This window comes from Hoplias malabaricus, chromosome 8, assembly GCF_029633855.1.
Source record: "Hoplias malabaricus isolate fHopMal1 chromosome 8, fHopMal1.hap1, whole genome shotgun sequence".
Taxonomy (NCBI): Eukaryota; Metazoa; Chordata; class Actinopteri; order Characiformes; family Erythrinidae; genus Hoplias; species Hoplias malabaricus.
In genome coordinates, this window is record NC_089807.1 from 3,916,335 (window position 1) to 3,940,027 (window position 23,693).

At 40.4% G+C, this 23,693-nt stretch overlaps 2 protein-coding genes across 2 annotated transcripts in view; one reads left to right on the forward strand and one right to left on the reverse strand.

The window, feature by feature from the left end:
• Positions 1-2,001: 2,001 nt before the first annotated feature.
• Positions 2,002-14,353, reverse strand: zgc:172120 (uncharacterized protein LOC799440 homolog). Its single transcript, XM_066679826.1, has 4 exons — positions 14,214-14,353; positions 7,797-8,147; positions 7,240-7,521; positions 2,002-2,672 (listed from the first exon to the last, which is right to left on the reverse strand). Exons 1-4 carry the CDS (start codon positions 14,257-14,259, stop codon positions 2,527-2,529), a joined length of 825 nt encoding a protein of 274 aa, XP_066535923.1. The 5' UTR covers positions 14,260-14,353; the 3' UTR covers positions 2,002-2,526.
• A 3,869-nt stretch (positions 14,354-18,222) lies between these two features.
• The window catches only part of brf1a (BRF1 RNA polymerase III transcription initiation factor subunit a), a 68,839-nt gene continuing 63,368 nt past the window's right edge, over positions 18,223-23,693 (forward strand). The window contains exons 1-3 of the mRNA XM_066678536.1: positions 18,223-18,458; positions 20,203-20,432; positions 21,027-21,104. Of these exons, the coding sequence (XP_066534633.1) occupies positions 20,255-20,432; positions 21,027-21,104 (256 nt within the window). The 5' untranslated portion in view covers positions 18,223-18,458; positions 20,203-20,254. The remainder of the gene's footprint in view (positions 18,459-20,202; positions 20,433-21,026; positions 21,105-23,693) is intronic.

Consider the following 23,693-nt stretch of genomic DNA (forward strand, 5'->3'; position numbering starts at 1 on the left):
CTCCGGGTGACTGTCTGTGAGGAGTGTGGTGTGTTCTCCCTGTGTCTGTGTGGGTTTCCTCCGGGTGACTGTCTGTGAGGAGTGTGGTGTGTTCTCCCTGTGTCTGCGTGGGTTTCCTCCGGGTGACTGTGTGGTGTGTTCTCCCTGTGTCTGCATGGGTTTCCTCCGGGTGACTGTCTGTGAGGAGTGTGGTGTGTTCTTCCTGTGTCTGCGTGGGTTTCCTCCGGGTGACTGTCTGTGAGGAGTGTGGTGTGTTCTCCCTGTGTCTGCGTGGGTTTCCTCTGGGTGACTGTCTGTGAGGAGTGTGGTGTGTTCTCCCTGTGTCTGCGTGGGTTTCCTCCGGGTGACTGTGTGGAGTGTGGTGTGTTCTCCCTGTGTCTGCATGGGTTTCCTCCGGGTGACTGTCTGTGAGGAGTGTGGTGTGTTCTTCCTGTGTCTGCGTGGGTTTCCTCCGGGTGACTGTCTGTGAGGGGTGTGGTGTGTTCTCTCTGTGTCTGCATGGGTTTCCTCCGGGTGCGCCAGTTTCTTCCCTAAGTCCAAAAACACACGTTGGTAGGTGGATTGGCGACTCAAGTGTCCGTAGGTTTGAGTGAATGTGTGTGTGTTTGTGTTGCCCTGTGAAAGACTGGCGCCCCCTTCAGGGAGTATTCCCGCCTTGCGTCCAATGATTCCAGGTAGGCTCTGGACCCACAGCGACCCTGAATTGGATAAGGGTTACAGATAATGAATGAATGAATGAATTTTAGAAAAACCTGAACTGGACACATCTAACGTCTCTTTATTTACAGTTTATATTACAATCTGAATTAGCAGTAGTAATATATTCATTGTGTGCATTTGTCTGCAACAAAATCTGTTTCATTCATTCATTTGTTCATTAATTCATTTGTTGCCTGTAACCGCTTATCCAATTCAGTGTCAATGTGGGTTTGGAGCCTACCCAGAATCACTGGGCACAATGATGGAATACACCCTGAAGGGGCACAAGTCCTTCACAGGGCGACACACTCACACCTATGGGCACTTTTGAGTCGCCAGTCCACCTACCGATGTGGGTTTTTGGACAAAATATGTTTCAATTTAATGAAAACATTGGCTACAAACTTCTGAATGCTAATGTTCATTCCTGTTATCTTCCCTCTTATGACACCTCAGACAGTGTTTAAACTTGTTTACTTCGTAATGAAGTTCCATGTAAGTGCAAGATATTTCTTGTGAATCCTCCTCTTCCCTAGAAGTCTATCAGCAGTCCAACTCCTGTTAAGTGATATTATGAGTTTTGAATGTATTTACTTACGAGGCTTTCTCTTCTTAACTCCCAGGAAAACATCCATCCGCTAGCAAGTGGACACCCTAGGCTTACACATGCTCCCTGAAGCCACAGGTAAGTCAGTTTTCAGATCAGACCATTGCTCATAGAAAAACAGACTGGACAGTTTTACTGAAGTTTTCTGGAGGACTCTGATTGGGCGTGTATGAGAATTCAGCTGACAACTTGGAATAATACATCTTTCTGTAATCATTCATTCATTCATTATCTGTAAACCTTATCCAGTTCAGGGTCGCGGTGGGTCCAGAGCCTACCTTGAATCATTGGGTGCAAGGCAGGAATACACCCTGGAGGGGGCGCCAGTCCTTCACAGGGCAACACACACACTCCCTCACACTTTTTGAGTCGCCAATCCACCTACCAACGTATATTGGACCGTGGGAGGGAAACCCACGCGGACACAGGAAGAACACACCAAACTCCTCACAGACAGTCACCCGGAGGAAACCCACGCAGACACAGAGAGAACACACCACACTCCTCACAGACAGTCACCTGGAGGAAACCCACACAGATACAGAGAGAACACACCACACTCCTCACAGACAGTCACCTGGAGCAGGACTAGAACCCACAACCTCCAGGCCCCTGGAGCTATGTGACCTTCTAGCTACAAGAGGCTAGCCCCAACATAAATTGGGAATCATCTGGCTGATGAGCTGAATGTCTTCTGCTGCAGGTTTGTAAAAACCCAGCATACAACACATCTCCAGCTTACATTCACATATTTAGTCATGAAATGTTTTGAGAAACTGGTACAGGCACAAAAGGACGTCACAAACCCCATGCAGTTTACATATTGGGCAAGCAGGTCTGTGAACATAGGACCTTATGCAAGAGTGGAATGCCCTGAGATGGATTGGCGGTCAAGGTAATGCTCCTCCTTTGTTCCTACTGATTCCGGGTAGACTCACCACAATCCTGATCAGGAGGAAGTGGTTACAGAGGATAAATTTGATATTAAAATCTCTCTCTCTCTCTCTCTCATCATTTGAAGATAATACACAATAAATCTATATTTGTACATAAAATTGTACATAAAATTCTTTATTGTTAATATCCATGTGGATCAATCAATTTAATATAAACAGAGAACAATAGAAAAAATATAATTGAGTGCCCGAATACTGCTGTTAGCTGAAATGTGGTTATGTGTAAATATGTGTGTTTTTTATGATTAAGAAACAGTCTGGAGATCAAGAGACCTGTCCTCTTTGTGTGGCTTTGCAATGATTTTTTGGCAGCTTTAGAAGCAGGATCACCATGCTAACAAACAATAGGCAACACATGATAGAGAGAAAAACAGCTAAACGGCTTGCTCCACATCTGGTGTTGTTTTCACCTAAAAGAGACCAAAAAAAAGCGGTTATTTGGGTACCCTACAAGCCCATGCCATACATTCCTTACCTACGTCCTATGTATTTATTCATCACTCAAATATATATTTATCCCTTTCCAAAATGTAGTTGAACCAAGATTCTATTTATCCTTATAAGCAGTGAACCCCAATCTAATGTCTAAAGTCATGGTGCTCTATAATATGTACAGACAAGAGGGGATAAAAAAACAACTGAACAAAAACTTACAAACAAACCCATATTGGGACCACATTATCTACATTGATAGAGTTCAATCTAATACCTCAGGACAATTAATTATACATGCACAGGCTACAAATATTGATAGATGGGGTGAAGCACGAGATTGGAAATTGCTGGTGGACGTAGGTAAAAAAACTGCAGGTCCCAGAGTGCATTGTGTTAACTACACTGAGGCCAGACATGGTGCTCTACTCTGAAAGTAAAAGGATAGTTTGTTTAATAGAGTTAACAGTTACATTTGAGGATGAAGTAGATGAAGCACTTGAAAAGAAGAAGCTGAAGTATGCAGACTTTGCAGCCAAGGTGAGGGAACGCAGGTGGCAGGCACATGTAAGACTGGGTGGAGATAAGTGTTGGGGGATTTGTAGCCAAGTCTGCCACATCCCTGCTTGTGCAGTTTGGCATCAAGGGCTGGAAACTAAAGGCAGCTGTGAAGGAGTTATCAGAAACAGCTGAAAGGTCTAGTCGGTGGTTGTGGAGAAGGAGAGCACAGATTACTTGGGGGAAATACACTGTAGAGGTGCTGTTTTGGTGGTTGGTGATGTGGCACGTAAAGTTCACAGGAACTTGTGGCACTGAGTATGCATTAACGGTGCCAGTGGGGCTAGGTACAGCCGTAGTCACCAGGGAGTCCAGTGTGGATTTACGGTTATTGATGGTGAAGGGTAAGGAAGGACTGTAATGCTGGCTTGGAGAGGAGGTGCCTGCCTGATTACCCCTGTGAAAAGCTAGTGATACAGTTGCTGGTTTGGGTACTCATGGGCTGGGCTCAATGAGTAACCATAGTTGTTAAGGATAGCCGGGTGGGCCCTATGTGAAGCTATAATGGATTGCCATAGGATATTTTACTTCTCATCTTGTGTATGATTATAGTTACTTACATTAGTCTTTGGACCATTATTTATCAGGTCTGATTACTGAATTATAATAAAAGCTGTAGTACAGAAAATGTCTGAGTGCTGACTTAACAGAAGCTCTAGTTCAATGACGCAAAACAGCAACCAGGCTTGGATTTAGCAGGGATAATTTTAGTCAGCATTGATGACAGGGTGTAGGTGGGTGGGGTGGTTATATTTATTCAAATCTCCCTATAATTACACAAGCAGTAAATAAAATGTAGGGACAAGTTATAATAATAAACATTTCTATCCACTGCTGCTGTTAGTTGAAATGGTAACGATGGATGGGACCATGCTTGTGCACTTAAATATATCAGACACTAAATAAATCTAAGCTGAATTAAGCAACTTGTGGGAAACTATTCATTCACGTTTTTGTTTTTTAAAACTGTTGTATCCTGCTGTAAAGATTTGACAAAGGTCCAGACCACGGCGACCTCATCTGGATGAAAACATTACAAAATCATGCGCTGTTGTAAATGTTGGGTGTGAAAGGGAATGCCATTGTTAGTGTATTACAAATTTGATAATGGCTATCCCTGTATTTGCACACACTATTCTTAGAAAATGCCTTATTTAACCAGCAGATGTTTGGTGTATGACACAATTCTGATGGTTTTAAATCCTGATTACAACAGTTTTAATTTGTCCAAGCTTTCCAGGAGGCAGAAAAGCACTTATTATTTGTTGCTACCTGCCTGATGTTGAAACAGTTGAGGATAAAGCCACATTTAAAGAGCTTATATTCGATTATAAAACATTTTCTACAAACACTTATGGGGATTTGGTCTAACACTATGACGCAAACTTAGCTGAGGTCTAGAGTTTTCTAACGATGCAATAAGCTGTTACCCAAGAAGAAAATGTTTTTGCTCATAGGTTGCTCTATAATGGCTCAGGAGACATAATGTTGATTCTCCTAATATGAGAGATATATAAAGGAGATGTAAACGAGTGAGTAGGGTTCAGTTCATCTGGCAAATCCCAGCACAGTTTGTGATTTAAGTGAGATCTGTACCACACCTGTGAGCCACACCTGTGAGGTCTAAGTCTCAGGAGACATATTTGGGCAGCAGGTGACTTACATTAAAGTCTCTTTTGTGTCTCCATGGAGGACAAAGACTCCCTTTGTTGTCTAGAGATATTACTTAGATATTCCTTTCTGTTTTTTCTTTCCTCTGGGGTTTTCCCCTCATTTACTACATGCAGTACATACAGTAATATTTTTGGATGTCCAGAATTTAAGGACTTTCCATGCGGTTTTTCTTGTCAAATCTTAATGATTTCCTGCTAAAAACATTCCTTGTTCTCTATCCCCGCTAACAAATATTTGAGATTGGATAATTATTCGTCATGAGAGGCAACAGAACCGCTGCAATGAATAAAGGTATCATAATCTAGAGATCAATTATGATTGCAATACTGGAAAATGTGTCTAAGACAGGACAAACACATTAGTTCCTGGTCAAGGAATTATTAAAGGTATGGTTTTGCAAGCGTTATCTTCCCAAAAGCACCTTTAACAAGAAAAGTGTTCCAGTAAAAGGATGTCTACACAAAAAAAATTAAATAAATAAAAAATGGTGCGGGGGGAGTGTGGAGTCTATTATTAGGACCCAACTAAAATCATCCAAGTTGGACACTGGTTGGGGAACAGAGAAGTATTCATTCATCCTTTTATGGAAAATGGTTCCACACAGTGAGAAGACGTCTTGAAAAGAGATTTCAAAGACATTAATCACAGGAATGACTTGTTGACCTTTTTTTTCCTGTTCCAAAAGCTGCTCATATTTACACAGCAGCTCATACTGTATAAGGACTCTTTAATTATTTTATTCGCTTGCCTACAACACACAGTTCAAATTTAGTGCTAAAACATACTTTATTCCCCCTTTAAATAGGTTTATTTATAATTTTTTTTTTAAATTATTGTTATCTGACCATTTTTCCAAAACCAGTTTCTCTTTAATTTATTTGACTCCTTCACAATCCAGAAAAACCCATCAGAATCCATTACTTTTGGTGCAGGCTTAATGGTTTACCCTATGCAAAAGAACCTGTGGATGTTTTATCACAACCATAAAGCCCTATTCATAGCACTGTGGCCTGGTTTGTATATATTGTATTATTAATTACATCCGCAATAAACTTTGGTTAAGTTTTTATCCCACTCTGTCCAGGAACACTGTTACCAGCATTGTACAAGTAAAGTGATATTTGGGATATCAGCCAAAATGGAACTTAATTCCAGATAAGGTAAGGTGCAGTGCAAAAGCATTAATAGTAACTCATTTATTCATTCATTCATTATCTGTAACCGTTATCCAGTTCAGGGTCGCGGTGGGTCCAGAGCCTACCTGGAATCATTGGGCGCAAGGCGGGAATACACCCTGGAGGCGTCGCCAGTCCTTCACAGGGCAACACACACACTCACTCACACCTACGGACACTTTTGAGTCGCCAATCCACCTACCAACGTGTGTTTTTGGACTGTGGGAGGAAACCAGAGCACCCTGAGGAAACCCACACAGACACAGGGAGAACACACCACACTCCTCACAGACAGTCATCCGGAGGAAACCCACACAGACACAGAGAGAATACACCACACTCTTCACAGACAGTCACCAGGAGGAAACCCACGTGACACAGAGAGAACACACCACACTCCTCACAGACAGTCACCCGGAGGAAACCCACACAGACACAGAGAGAACACACCACACTCCTCACAGACAGTCACCCGGAGGAAACCCACGTGACACAGAGAGAACACACCACAATCTTCACAGACAGTCACCCGGAGCAGGAATCGAACCCACAACCTCCAGGCTCCTGGAGCTGTGTGACTGCAAAACTACCTACTGCGCCACCGTGCCGCCCTCATTAATAGTAACTGAAAAAGTAAATAAAATGCTACACTACTGCAATGTCTATTAGGCAGCTAAGATTCGAAAGGATTCTGAGAATGTATATTAGGTTTGGCTTAATTGTAGTGAGGGTCAGAAAAGGTGTGCACGTTGTGTTGACATTTTCCCTGATGAATGCCTGAAACATGTCAAGCAGCTGTTAAACAAGTACTTTCAGTGAAATATTAGACAGCTTTAAAGTTCTTTTGAAGCACACATAATCCTCTCATTAATATAACACCACAAAAGAGGTCACACAGTGAATGGTCCATTATACCTAATCTTCAACGGTTTCTTTGTGCAGGTTATCCCCTTAAGGTTACTACAGTTTTAAATGAATGGGCCGAGCAATGCTTAAACACAAGCCCAAAAAAAGTAAAATGTGCATGTGGCAAAATAAGAAAGGTTAACACTGTGATTATCTGAAGGCACCTCATTATTTTTCTCACGATACCACACAGATTTTACAGGCATCTAAAAAAAGTTCAAAGGAAATGTACCATAAATGAGGTTCACAGGCCTCTGCAGGTGCTGGTTGAGAAGTTTGTTCATTAAGATGAAAGTGGCGTTGACTGTGGGATCCTGGGTCACGTAGCTGCTCCTTACATAATAAAGTCCCAGTGCTCCATTAGGACCCTCTATCACTTCTGTGTTGTGGTTCAGGTTCTGGCCCTGGTCGTCTAACCACAGCACCTCCGGCTTAGGAAAGCCCTCGGCCACGTACTGCAATGTCACATTGGAGCCGCTGATCCAGATACTCAATCTGGGCTCTGTGTAGAAAGCTGGGAACACAAATACACACAGTATGTTTCAGTATGAGAATGGTGAGCAGGGCTCCGAAGCTGTGCAGCTATGTTCTTCATGCACTTTTGGGATCCAGAACACATCATCCATCATCAGTAATGTAATGTTGTCGTAGATGCCATTAAATCAGCACAGAAATGTTCCAACATCTAGCATTAAACCCTACGTAGAAGAGCAGAAGTAGCTACTACAGCAAAAAGGAGAAAAACATGCATATTAATACATTGGATTTCAGACAGCTATCCACAGTTACCTCCATATTCCAGCTGAACTTGTGCCTTGTCTGTTCCTTGAGAGTTGCTGACTAAGCACACATACTCGCCCACATCATACGGTCCCACTGCTTCTATCCTCAAGGAAGCGTTTCCTTTCTTCAGCTCAGTATTAAACAGAGATGTTCGGTTCCAGTAGTTCAGATTTTGACGGTCCAGCTGGTCCCGCTGGTAATAAAAACTGTGCACGACCTGATCACCCTTTTTCTTCTGCCACGTGACCACCAGGGTAGAGAGGTCAAGGGAGGAGTAAGGGGTAAACTCACAGCCCAGGACAGTAGACTGACCCCTGACTGCCACCAAACGACTAGTAGGCACAGTCACCTTAAAGGCTGTAGAGAAACAGATCTGATAATCACTTGTAAAGTCGTGTGCAGACGTTTGAACACCTTTAATTATAATGCATTTTACTGTAAATAGCAGGATCCGGACTGGACTATTTACCAACTCCCGCTTTTGGCTAAGCACTTAAAAACCATGTGAAAATAATACCCACATCACTCCGGGAAATGATTTGGCACAGAATTAATGCCACACTGCAGTAATAAAACACATTCAGCATGGGCAAGCTCTTAGCACTTTAAACATACTCAGCTGGCATGATCTGACATGATCTAAGGGAAGGGAAATGTTTGAAAATGGGGCTTGAAGTCACTGAAATATGTGCATAACCAATTTGAAATATATGACCAAAGCATCCACACTAAAATACACCTATAAAGAATTCAAAAGACAAGCTCAGGCAGGAAGGTATCCCGCATCAAAGTACCTTAACGCCTTTAACGTGACTTAGAACCTGATATATTCTCATTGCTCGTGGCAATCCAAAGCCTTCTCTCACAGCAGCTTGGAAGCATTGCCCTGTTTAAGTAGATTGGTTCCTTGGGTTTCTGTTGTATGAAACTCTTGCTCTCTGAATCCACCCTTCTGAAACACTTCGGTCATGGCATTGATTTCATTAGGTCAAATGTAATGTCTATGATTGTAAACAAAAACACTTTTTATATTACTCATAAGATCCTCACCATTTGCTAGTTCTCCAGTTGGTTTGAATAAAAAAACAATAAACAAAAAAAAACAAAGTGTCTCAGCCAGACATTCTAGGCTCTCTCTCACTCTCTCTTTGTCTCTCTCTCTATCTCTTTGTCTCTCTCTGTCTTTGTCTCTCTCTCGCTCTCTGTCTCTCTCTCTCTCTTTGTCTCTCTCTTGCCCTCTTTCTCTCTCTCTTTGTCTCTCTCTTGCCCTCTTTGTCTCTCTCTTTGTCTCTCTCTTGCCCTCTCTCTCTCTTTGTCTCTCGCCCTCTCTCTTTGTCTCTCTCTTGCTCTCTCTCTCTCTCTCTCTCTCTCTCTCTCTCTCTCCTCATGGCAGAGGAATTGCAAAGAGCCCAAGCATTGAAAATCGTGAAAAGAGATGAGAATATTGCTTTATTCTTGCTCCATAGGAGGGTAATATTGACTTATTTTTGCTGTTTCAGATTATTAAGCTAGGAACCAACTCTGAACTTGTAAACAATGTAAACATAGCAGAGATAACTGCTTTTCCCCATAAGCATATACGCTGCCTTTAACGTGCATGTCTACGATTGTGGGTAAATGCTGGTTTTCTGGTTTGTTTATGTTCAGCAGCGCATCGTCTTTTAAGGTGGAATGCTACATGACTGAAATTTAACTTGTCTTTTTTTTTTACTTTTTGAATTACTGATAGAAATTGGTTCACACTGACCACACTGATGCGGGAAAGTTCATGCTGTAAGAGCTTGTTCAAATTTAGAATCAGTTTCATGTATAGATCAGGGTCTTTAGTAAAGGTATGTGCTGAATCAATGTGCTGAATGAAGGTCTATCAAATATCCAGGTGCTGCTGCATGGCAATAACAGGGGCCACAGGTGTGGTGTAGGAGGTGCTGGTAGCAGATACAGGTAATGGAGGGCAGAGAGCTTGTCTTAAAGCAGTTGAGAAGGAGAATCTTGTCTAGTGTTCCCCAGACAAGAGGGCAGTCATTAACTCGAAGGGAGTAGGGATGTGGTATTAGTTCGGTTTGTCCCCTTTATCTAAAGGAAATTCTTAATTACTTAATGCTACACTGAACAAGCAAGTTTTCATCCTACATGTAATGACTGATGAGGGGAGGTGCCCACCTGTTGAGACCTAAAGAGCTTACGATGCAGTGAGTCATGATTGTTGTGGCTGCATGTAGGAAGTGAGTGGGTGGCCCCCGTGTGAAGCACTAATGTATTGGCATGGGATAATTCACATCTTATCCGGTGTCTGACTAATATTGAATAATGTGTTTTGATCAATAATAGATCTTGATCTTGATCTAGATCTTATGACACCAGCTGCTTATCAGTGCATAGCAGTGTAAACTTTACTTTGTAAAAGTTACTTATAACTGCCCAAAGCAATATCCTCATCTCGGTTCATGGTTGTCAATGTTTGGTGGGCTCTTTGTTGTCTAAAAACCTCCAAAACGCAGTTTTTATGCCGTGAGCAGAGAGAGAAAGGTTAGCATACTGCACCGAGACATTTTTTTCACCCATTTACAGACACTGGGGCTTTGTTTACACTGGAGAGCAGCAACTCGTGAAGAAACATCCTCAAAATTTTATTGGAACACTTTGAATAAACACCACTACACAGCCCCCGGGTTAAAAACCTTGGGGTCATTTTTGACTCTGATTTCAAATTTGAAAAGCAAGTAAATGCAGTAGTGAAGGGCAGCTTTTTCCAGTTAAGAACAATCTCCAGATTAAAGTCATTTCTTAATACCTTAGATCTTGAAAAAGTCATTCATGCTTTTGTTACGTCCGGACTGGACGACTGTAACGCACTGTACTTTGGAATTGGTGAAGCATCTCTTACACGCTTACAGTTAGTTCAAAATAGTGCAGCCATTAGTGATTATTAACTGGTTCCAAATAAAGAGAGCACATCACTCCAATCTTAGCTTCTCTACATTGGCTCCCAGTGCGTTACAGAGTCCAGTATAAAATGTCACTGATGGTTTTTAAAGCCTTAAATGGACATGCACCAGCATACATTGTGGACATGCTTTGCCTGTATGTGCCCTCAAGAGCTCTAAGGTCTTCAGATCAATGGTATCTGACTGTTCCTAGGTCTCATCTTAAACATAAAGAGGATTGTGCATTTACTGTTGCTGCACCAAGGCTTTGGATGGTCTTCCAAACGCACCATCTCTGACTGTCTTTAAATCCAAGCTTAAAACACACTTTTACCGTCTGGCATTTGACAGCTGTGGATCTGTGGATTAGGAGCTGTGTTAATGTATGTTCTTCTGTGATGCTGGTGGTTAGAAGGTGGACATTTCTCTTTTGTTTATTGTGAAGCACTTTGGTTTTAAATGTGCTCTATAAATAAAATTTTACTTACTTACAGACAGATATAATACAGTTAATCCCCCTGGAGGTATAGGTCTAGATTCACAAGGGAAATCCCATTGCTTATGTGTGTATTAGTCCACAGATTATGTATAAAGTTGGTTTGGCAGTGGGTATTAGGAAGAGGAAATTTCTTAACAGCAGATTTCCTTCTCAACAGTGTCTGAATTCCACTGGTTTGCTATAACCCCCCTATTGCAACATGGTCTGAACTTGGAGAGTGAAAATGTCATCACTGGTGACCCTAAACATTGAAAGAAATGACAAAAGGCATGAGCAAATAAAGCAAGAGAGATCAAATCACAGCCAGAGAACAAGCCCCAGCAAGTCTCCCCTATCAAATCATCGCAGGGAATCACATTCACGCCCAGGGACAATTCTGAATGCCCAATCAACCTACCAACGTGTTGGTCCCAGAGGATACCTACACAGGCAAGGGGAAAAACACCAAACTCCTCATAGACAGTCACCTGGAGCTGTGTGAGATTGACTCAATCTGTTGTCAAATCTAATAAAACAAGATGGGGGAAAACAACAATAACAACAACAAACAAAAAAGCCAACGATCTGCGATCACTCTGTTATTTTCATTATGGACCCGAATCTGTTGTGGGCTTCAAATACAGACTGAACACTCATCGCATTGTGACCCACTTAAGTGAGCATTAATCGAAGTGTAAACTGAAACAGACTGTATTGTACGATGGTGATTTAAAAAAAAAATGTATACGATTTGGAGAAAAAAGTCAGAATTCTGAGAATAATGTCAGAATAATTCTGAGAATAAAGTCAGAATATTTAGAGAAACACTGTTTGGGTTATTATTATTATTTATTATAATATGTAGACAGACAGCCCCTGATTGCGATGCATACGGCTTTAGTTATTGTGCATAAGTCCATAAGCTCCTGGAGCCTTGTGTACACACCGGAGTTCCATTCCCTCTGGGTCTAGCATTTTCATAATCATTAATTGTATCCTGTGAAACTACATGCCCTCTTCTGAATAAACGTGTTCTTGCACAATTGATTCAAGGTTTAAATACTAATCCCTGATGTGCCAGAGGACTGGGAATTAAGTCCTGAAATCTATACCATAGTATGACTTCAGCAATACACTGCATTGCTCAATTACACTGTGGTTGTGTCTGCTGTGTTATATGTGCAGCGGATTATTCTGACATTATTCTCAGAATTATTCCGACTTTATACTCGGAATCCTATTTATTTATTTTTTTATACCGTGGCCCTAAAACTCGTATTATTGCACTTATACTGCGCTTAACCCCTTTCCATTTAGGTATGAGCACTGACTGGATACTGTGTATTGCACTTATACTATATTTTATTCTTTCTAGATATCAGCTCTGGCCCTTCTTCCTGCAGTGTCCGACCTCGAGGGGAGTTTAGCCTATGATCTGTTTGTACTAGCTAGGACACACATAGCACTTTGTAAGTCACTCTGTATAAGAGCATCTGTTTAATGTAAATACTGTTGAATAATAATCTTATTTCCACTGGCTAGGATGTGTTCCCTGATAAATAAGATTAAACACATTTGTAAGTTGCTCTGGATAACAGCCTGTTAATTGCAGTTACATTAAATATAAAATGTAAATGAACTAAACAGAAGTTCGTGTTGTATTGCACTTTACAAAAAATCTAAACTTGACTGGAATCAGAGCCGTATTTAATTTGTAGTGTGTAGTTTTGTAGCTGTACCCTCTTTTCATGACCCACTATCCTCACAACTCCTATTCCTATGTGGCCTACCCCAGCTCCTTGTGAAATAAAGAAAGCAGAGGGTGATGCTTTTGTTTCGCCTTTGTTCAGAACAGAAAAGAGAGTTCAGTGAAGGATAAAGGCTGTCCCTCGCACCCTCAGCACAGAATGCTACAGTATGGAGGAAACACCCACAAAGCAGCTGGGAAAATGTTAAAGAACTTGTGTCTGTTATGTCTAATATTGGACTTGGACACAAGCACTGTTCTCCACTAGCTATTTTGCATATTATAAAAACATTATGGGTTACATATAAACACATCTTTTACAGATAACTCAATTTGACAGGGGCTTTTCCTTTTATAAAATTGCTGAAAACATAAACATAAAACAGGGCGGCACGGTGGCGCAGCAGGTAGTGTCGCAGTCACACAGCTCCAGGGGCCTGGAGGTTGTGGGTTCGATTCCCGCTCCGGGTGACTGTCTGTGAGGAGTTGGTGTGTTCTCCCCGTGTCTGCGTGGGTTTCCTCCGGGTGCTCCGGTTTCCTCCCACAGTCCAAAAACACACGTTGCAGGTGGATTGGCGACTCAAAAGTGTGTGTGTGTGAGTGAATGTGTGTGTGTCTGTGTTGCCCTGTGAAGGACTGGCTTCCCCTCCAGGGTGTATTCCCGCCTTGCGCCCGATGATTCCAGGTAGGCTCTGGACCCCCCGCGACCCTAAATTGGATAAGCGGTTACAGATAATGGATGGATAAACATAAAACAAATAACGTGCCATGGCATTTACACAGGTCACAACACTGTGTATGCACTATTACTGTATAGAAGAAGTAGGGCTGTGTAATGTGTTCTAAATCCATGCTCCAGTTACTGTATTTGTAAATATATCTTCACAAAAACAACTTGAGAAGCACGAAAGCCATTTTAAAAATGAGTCCTGAGTAAGTTGTGTGCAGTGGAGCTTCCACCGTCATTCAGCATCATCTTTCTGCACAGGAACCTCAGTGTGGAACACTATTTTAATGTTTCTTGATAATTTTGATGAAAAATATAAAGTACCAGAAACAGCGAGTTGCTCCCAATCAGAGACACAATGCAGCACAGCAATGATACAGTGAAAAGATGATTAAACACTGAACAGAGTTAAGAGACCGAATACCAACAGCCAAATAAGCATTTTCCTTTACCCACCAGTGTACCTCAGCACAAAAGTTTAACAAGTATTTTTAACAGTTTAACAAAGTTTTTTTTCTTAAGAAGCTATAAAATTCGCTGTTACCTGCAGTCCTGGATGAAATATACAATATAAAGAAGAGCCACAACATCTTGATAGAACCATCGTTTCATGAAATGCCCAAACAACACGCAACAGCAAAAAAAAAAAAAAAACGGAATAAAACCCTCAACTACATATCTCAGCAAGTGGGAGGGGCGTACGCAGCAAGTGGGAGGGGCATACGCAGCAAGTGGGCGGTCTATGTTTTGTGGGAAGGCGAATGTAAGAAAAGCAGCCTTTGTGATTTGAAAAAAGGGCATAGTTTCTCTCCAACAGAACTAGGCACCCTCTACTAGTTATAGTTTAAAACATTAGGTTTCAAAACGAAATACATAGCACTCCTGATATTTTAATTGTATATTTTTAGTAAATCTGATTATGGGGTGCACTGCAAACTTATGAAATCCATTAGGCCTCTCATGTCTACAATCATTATTTTAATTTGATTACAGAACTATAGGACTGTATTATTTGTTTTGTACTCAGCACAGTATTGGATTATAATCAGTTTAAATGTGTAAACCCTTTAGTAACACTGTAGAAAATGGCCCACTATTCAAATAAATATTTAAAGCAGCCCCTTTCCATTAATGGATATGGGAGAAATGGTGTTAATAATTTGTAAATAATCATAATATTCAGCAAACCTACCATGAGCACTCAGTCAAAGTGGGTGTGTATGACAGTAGAGTCAGTGCCTGTAGCTACAAGTGAGGTGAACTTAATGAGATGGAAATTCACTGTAATGTAGTTATGGTTTAATGAATATAAAGTTAGTGGTGCAATCTTTGGAAATTTGGCTCAACTTAAAACTAAGAATATAAACAGACGTTCAGAGAAGTTCACTGTACTTCATCTAGTTCCTTTGGATGGTTTTAAACGATTCTTTAAAGAAGTATGTCCTTGTTGTAGAGTATTATGTGTTACTCTTTGTGCTCAGATGATCACACATGCTTTGATCTGGCATCAGAACCAGGTCCTGGAACACCCTACCCACAAAATTAGTTGAATCAAGTTTGTTTGAACAGGTCGAATAGGATCAGAGTTGGATAACACTGGCTTAGACTGTCAGAAAGACTCCCTTTCTTCTTACCTGGATTGTGCTTGTGAATTTGTAGAAGGACTATCATTCATTCATTGTCTGAAACTGCTGATCTAATTCAGGATTGTGGTGGGTCCAGTCCAGAGCCTAACCAGAATCAATGGGCGCAAGGCAGGAACACACCCTTGAGGGAGCGCCGGTCCCTCACATGGCGACACACAGACACACACACACACACACACACACATATTCACTCACACTAAGTCACCAATCCACCTACCAACTCCTCACAGACAGTCACATGGAGTGTGGCTCAAACCCATAACCTCCAGGTCCCTGGAGTTGTGTGACTGCAACACTACCTGCCTCACCACCGTGCCGCCCGAAGGGCTATCAATTTATTTTAATACAGTTCATTTATTCCGTTTCATTTATTTCAGAAACACACCATATGTACAAATATTTGAGGACAAAGTTGTAATGAATGTATTCTACATTAAGTTGCACTCATCACTAACACAGACGTGCACACACTGCCTCTCTAATCCCTGTAGAGAAACACTGACAATAGAACTGGATTCTCTGGAGTAGAGAAACTGGGCTGTGCTGATGAACCCATATTTACTGTCATGTCTCTTGTCAGGAAGTGAGTAGTAGCCTATGTGTGAGCAAACATTATCATTCTCAGCACATGTAGGTCTCAGTTAAATGGTTATTCTCTTTATTATTGCAAGAATTTCACATATTAAGCCAAACACAAACAAGTCTGTAAATCACATGATGCTGAAAATGTTCTCCATATAATGTACTCAGTGTTTACAAGGTACAATATTAATACTGAAAACAAAACAGTTATTACATGGTCACCAGGCACACAGCTGTACTACAAAATACACAATAATAGTTCTCCCTGTGTCTGTGTGGGTTTCCTCCGGGTGCTCTGGTTTCCTCCCCCATGTTGGTAGGTAGATTGGCGACTCAAAAGTGAATGTGTGAGTGTGTCTGTGTTGCCCTGTGAAGGACTGGTGCCCCCTCCAGGGTGTATTCCTTGTGCCCAATGATTCCAGGTAGGCTCTGGACCCACTGTGACCCTGAACTGGATAAGCGCTTACAGATAATGAATGAATGAATATCCCAAAGAACTCACTGACATTCTCTTAAACTTCCAAACAATGCTCAAACAGAGCTATTTGAGCTGCTATTTCTAATTATAGAAATTTGTTAGAAGAAAGAAAATAACTGGATACATATTTTGGTGGAACTATACACACTGTCTGAACTGTGGTGTATAAGGGGCCCTGCAGTCTAGTCTCTGTGCCTTAAGAATTGAGGTGAGGGGCCAGCTACAGTCCAGTTTACATGCCTTAAAATTTCTGGGGTGAGGGGCATGGCGTAACCACAAACATCACATTGACCCAGAGACTGCTCATCAACACAAGCTTTTAGAAACAGCTCCATATCAGCCCTGTTTTCAAAAACAAATAAAAAGGTTATTTAGCCTCTGGGTCATCTCCATACATGACCTCATCCAGAGCCTTTATGCCAACTACATATCTAGAAGCCAGCGATGTGCTTGAATAGTGCTTATAATGTTCTTCCGCGCCCACTTGGAGCTGCCTCCGGCCTGCAGAGAAACACTTCTGCTTCTGTGGCGCCCCCTGTTGTTGGATGTAAACTATTACCTCACGTGTAAAATATTACCTCGTTAAAATAACAAGTTCAAACACCCCATTACAAATAAAAATAATTAAAATGTGCTGTTTAAGAATTTATATATTATTGCCCTAGAAGCTACGAATATGACATGAAATCTTCCAGAATCCCTTCCCCTCCTCTTGAATCATTCATTATCTGTTACCCTTATCCAATTCAGGGTCGCAGTGGGTCCTACCTGGAATCATTGGGCGCAAGGCGGGAATACACCCTGGAGGGGGCGCCAGTCCTTCACAGGGCAACACACACACTTTTAAGTCGCCAATCCACCTGTGTTTTTGGACTGTGGGAGGAAACCCACGAGGACACACCAACTCCTCATAGACAGTCACCCGGAGCAGGAATCGAACCCACAACCTCCAGGTTCCTGGAGCTGTGTGGCACCACCGTGCCGCCCCCTCCTCTTGATTAAGAATGTGAATCGTATCTCATCTAATAAACTCAACAATATTGCGCAGAAATGTATTTCTTCGGTACAAAACAAATTAATAATAAAAAAAGATAAATTATACAGTATGGGACATAATTAAGAAACTGGCCACAGATAAAGGATGCAATTTCAGGAAAACAGAAAGTTCTGTAAATTGTGGACCAAAAATAAATAAATAAATAAATAAATAAATAAAAATAAACAATAATAAAAAATAAAAATAAAATATATAAACAAATAAATAAATAAAATAACATTTAATTAAAGAAAGAAAAAAGAACGAAAGAAAAGTAACTTAGAACAATAGGACAATTTGGAGATTTACAATATTGTAGCCACAAATTGTTATAAAAACAACTTTATTTGTTAATGTCTCTAAACAAATATATAGTGAGGAATTTGCAAAATTAATTTCCTCACAATAGATTTTGGTGTAGTCAACGGTTTAGAGACATCAACGAATACAATTATGTACCGTGTAAAAACAAAAGCAGCAATAGCTGTGTTCACCGCATCAATTAATTGATATCTTAAAGTTAAACTTAAAAAGATTGCCTTACAGGACTTGTGTCACATATTACGTCATCCCTGCAGAGTTCATCTGGGACGTACCACATCAGTGGATTTAAAAGGGTGAAATCATGTTTGATTTCTGAATACAAATATAGCATTAAAAGTTGTACCTTGATTATCTCACATGGTAAAATATATATTTGATTTTATACAACTGTATACAACTGAGAATGGCTGTAATTATCGCCACACTTATCCTTGAAATGTGAACCCACCCCCGTGGTTACTTTGGTACGGTCCAGAGTGCACGCCGTCTCAGAACATGTGCTGTTGTTGTCTGACAGACTTATGTGCGTTTGCCGCTAATAACGGGCTTGTCATTTGAAATCACAACAATTTTCATAATATTTATTAACGTCAGTTGACGTGCTTTGAGCGGTTTTGTTCAGTTGAAAGTGTAAAGAGTATATTTTCGAATGAGAAATCAAGCCTAGGTCAGAGTCTGCTGCTGGAAACAGAGAAACAGAAAAAGAGGTCCTGCAAGCTAAAGGTAACTTATGTTTTTAACTTATTCAGCCCAGAATATGAACTGGCTCTTCTTCAGTTTTGATAAGACAGACATAGGGTCTCTGTATATAGTCTGTAACACGGCTAAAGTCCAGTAAAGTGTTGCCACGTCACGTGCTGGCCTCTGAATTCCCTGGATGAATAATAATCCCTGATATTCTGGCTCTTTTTATTAACTCATAACACTATATTTACAGCATGCTGAGACCCAATTTACCCAGGCTTTTCCCACTCGAACTCGATTTTAAAACACTTTGGAACCAAGGCTCTGTTTTTGTGGTCAGGTTTATCAGTAACTATCAGCAATATATAAATAGAATGTAAACAGTTTCATACTGTAGTGCTTATTACTCCACCCCTTCAGTCTTCAAAGGGAAATTTTAAACCTGAACATAACATTTCCCATGGCTTCAGCATTTCCTTCTATTGCCACTACCACAACATTCAGCAGATACTTTCTTGACATTAAAGGAAAACTTTATTAAGAAACCCTAATAGGGAGAGCAGAGCCACCGTCATTGATATTATGGGCTTAGCACTGTAGAAACTGCACTATGTAACTTTTAGAGCAAGGTAGGAAATATTATTACCACTTCCTTTTTTCTGTATTCACTGTCCATTCTCTGAGCTCCACTGATCATAGAGGAGCAATTTGTAGTTCTATAAGTTTGATAACAGACACAGCAGTGCTTTTGGGGTTTTTAAACTCCTCAGTGTCACTGCTGGGCTGAGAACAGTCCACTAACCAAAGATATCCACCCAAGAGAGTTATGACCCAGTCTAGGGTTGAGCCGAAACAGAATGAGGTGTGTGTTAGATTAATGTATGGAAAAATAATAACTGTAACACCAGTGAGAATGTGGTCAAAAATGAGGACAAAAAGAACACAACCGGAAATAGAATGGATAATTAATAGAATATATATTGTAGATGTGAGATTTACAATGACACAAACACCAGTGAACTTCAGGATGGCCTTATGCCGACAAAGATAACAAACAAACACCCCACTAACTGCTAACTGACCCACAGACAGCTCTTACTTAGCTAAGTGAAACAAACCATTCATATATATATATATATATATATATTGTGCTACACCATTCATAATATTTTACTATATGCTAATTTTTACTATATGCTAACACATAACCAACCATAGATATATATAAATTGTGCTACACCATTCCTAATATTTTACTACATGCTAACATTTTACTATATGCTAACACATAACCATCCATAGATATTTTGTGCTACACCATTCCTAATATTTTGCTATATGCTAACAGGCTAACACTGTTTGAACTGATAAATTAACTGGAAGTATCAATAAAACAGTTGAGCCAACTAAGTTTGTCCAGTGTGGTACTATAATGTTCCAATTTAAGGTAATTTCGCTTTAATTTGGTGTATAATTAATAGTAGATTTGTGTTCAAAATCAGTTTAGCGTGCTGGTGTGTAAGCCAAGACTTGTATCAAAAAAGTATTGTTCAAATCAGTGGATAAATGTCTTAATAATTCAGAGACATCCAGGACGTATGCAGGACAAACATCTGATTATGAAGACCACAGATGGTGTGATAGCAGGATTATTGCAAACATCATTCATTTAACACAAAATAAAAGATGATGATAAGATGACACTTTATTCATCCCAAAGGGAAATAATTGAAATGCATTTCTTCAGATTCTCTGCTGTACATTTTCTCTCTTGTTTGACCAGGTGTCCTCAGAGTTCCCTCCCTTGTGATTGCTGGGACAGAGCAGTGGGCACCATGCGGAGGTGTAAGAACTGCGGTGGGACGGATATTGATGTAGATCAGGCTCGTGGAGATGCAGTGTGTACGGGTTGCGGCTCCGTGCTGGAGGACAACATCATCGTTTCCGAGGTCACTTTTGTGGAGAACAGTGGCGGGGGTTCGTCAGCTGTCGGACAGTTTGTGTCGTCAGAAGGTGTGAGACAATTCCAGTATGCACTTTACAGCACTTTTACACCGGAAAACTGCAGGTTGTAAAATGCTTAGAGGAAAGTATGGCCACTTGGTGGTCATCTTAGCAATGCGTCTGGATGTCTATTCCCATTCTCCCACAGTCCTGAAATGCATGTTTTAGGTGGATTGGCTGCTCAGTGCTCTGTGAAGGACTGGTGCCTGGTCCAGGTTGTGGTTCCAGACTCCGGACACTGCGCATAACCTTAAAAATTAGTTTTGCCTTATTCACTGTCTTTGTAATTTGTCCTAAACCTCATCCATGTGACGGAGATGAGCCACGATAGATAGCAACACATTTTAACAAAATGTTAAATATGTTTGTGTTGTTATTGTTGTGTTAATGTTTTAAACATCTTATTTACTTGATGCTACATTTGTGAATGCATGCGATTTTTATGAAATTCAGCATGATAGAGAGATGAGACTTAATTCTGAATGTCTGTTCATGCTCTGACCAGCAGAGGGTGCTGTGTTTCTAGTAAAGCGTTTCTAACGTTAAGAGATCATGTCAGGGTGTTTAAAGCTGTTTTGTTATTATTGCTACATTTCTTTGCAGCCTCTGGAAATGCCCCTTCTCTGGGTGGCAACTACAGTGGGATGGGAAAGGAGTCCAGAGCCCAGACTCTACAGAATGGTGAGTGGTTAGTAAACTGAAAATACACCCCCCCCAAGGATGGTGCTTTTTATTGGGCAAAATTATCTATTAGATTTGTAGTAGATAATCAGCTAAACAATGCCCTTTTGCCAAATGTTTGTAGACACTCAATATAATTAATGAATTCATCTACTTTAGATGCACATATTTTGGACAGACATTTTATAAAATCTCCATACAGTAGCAGGACTTGAGATGCAGTGGGACCCGCTGGACCAACTGCACATAATCTTAACGTAACTGTACTCAAAGCCTGTCATTATCTAGATCAGGGGTAATTAATTAAAATTAAAGGTCCAGTTAGAGGAGATTTTCTCAGTCCAAGGTCCAGAAACATAATGTATAACCTGCATTATGGTCAGTGCCATATCCTGTACATTGTCGTAGCCTTGTTGTTATAGCAAAATTTTATGTAGGTAAACAATGGAATTTCAAATCAAATTACTCTTTCAATTACATTTCATTATACAACAGGATTTATAAATATTGCAAATAACAAATACTCTAAATAAAATATCCTTTTTCATTTCAAGTAAAATTTACTAACATATCAATAATTTTAATTAAAAAAAGCATATGTAAATGAAGTCCTTAATGGACTTACGACTGTACATAACCAGCAATCTGATTGGTTCTCATTACTGGAGGGCGGGACTTTATCCGTTAACAGTAAGCTGATTGGCTCTTTATGCTGAAGGGCGGGAGTTCATGTTTAGCGTTATGAGAATTTCAACCCGCAATCGTTCCCTTATTTTTTAAAGATTCTGGTTTTAACACATACAACACTGTCGTCGCTTTTATCACGTCTCTCTGGCTATTTTTAGTGACCCCAGGACAGCGGTGTCTGGTGTGTTTCACTCATTCGAGTCCCAGCGCTCATCATAATGCACAGATCTGATTGGCCGAATAGCATCACGTGTGATTTGCTGAAATACGTGATTAATCTGGTAATTTCCTGGAGCGCTAAACCTGAACCGTAATTATGGAGTCAAAAAGGGTCAAAAAGATTATGAGTTTGTAAAACAATGCTCACAAATGTGAGTCACAATCGGACTTTCTAATTGCGTTTGAGCAACTAAAGACACGTAAAACTAAAACCCACAAGTGTATTGGAATGCACAAATTTAAAACAACAACAATAATAATAACTTAAATTAACAAATGTGTAAAAAAAAAAAAAGATTTTGTAAATCAAGTGTGAATCAGTACCTTCTCAAACGGCTTAAAATGTGCAACAGCAAACCTTTTTAAGGTTCCAAATGTGAAGGTTCTCTGCTGCATGTGAATCTCTTTTTGCAGTTGCGAATTTAAGACCCTGTTTTGACGGCCAATTGATGGACCAATAGGAAAGCTTTAACTGGACCAATCACATCATGAGGTTTGTTTAACCAATCAAAACATTGATTTGTTGCTGTCAACCATAGTGCTTTTCCACCAAATGAACCAAATGAATGGAAAGAACCAAGGTTCCAAGAATCAGTAACAGAACTGGTTCAAGAACCGGAGTTCATTTGGTGGAAAAGCACTATGGATGACAGCAACAAATCAGTGATTCCGATTGGTTAAACAAACATCGCGATGTGATTGGTCCATCAATTGGCCGTCAAAACAGGGTCTTAAATCCGCAACTGCAAAAAGAGATTCACACGCAGCAGAGAAGGCGAATGTGTGGATTTTTTCCACCGCATTCAAAAACACTCACAGTCACATTTGGAACCTTAAAAAGGTTTGCTGTTGCACATTTTAAGCTGTTTGAGAAGGTACTGATTCACACATTCACGACATTTGGTTCACAAATGCATTTCATATTTTTGAATTTAAATTATTATTATTGTTGTTGTTTTAATTTGTGCATTCTAATACATTTGTGGGTTTTAGTTTTACGTGTCTGTAGTTGCTCAAACGCAGTTACAAAGTCCATTACATTTGTGAGTATTGTTTTACAAACTCAAAACCTTTTTGACCCTTTTTTGACTCTATACGTAATGACTAGAAGAGTCACACCATTTAAAACAAACACTTTGTTAAAAATTAAACAGCTCTTAATAGTTTATCAGTTACAGGTCCAGGTCCGGACTCTGACAGCTGGCTGCCTATTTACAAAAGGCCCTCAGCGTTGGGGGGCATAGCAGTGAAACTGTGTTGTAGGGAGTGATGGGACGCCATTTTTTTGGTAAATCCTGAACTAATCTTCCAGCATCACAACATGGCCTCATTCACGTCCTCATAGCTGCTGTCAAATTCTCACAGAAATACTTCTGTGGTCAATTCTTCCCAGAAGATGAGATAACGGACAAATTCTATTAATCATTTTGATTTCACAAGAAATTTTCCATGAGCAGGTGTTCACATTTTTTACTGTAAAGGTTATTCAACATTAGCAGAACCGCTATCCTGACACAATCTGTAATAATTACATTTGATGAGTCAAATCCAGTGGAAACGGCTCTGCCTTTTACAGTCACAGATTAATGAAAGCTTTCATTGTGTTACACTGAAGGATGTTTCAAAACTGAGGTTTTCTTTATAAGTGGTGTGTGTTTGGTTATGTGTTGGAAAAGAGGCTAG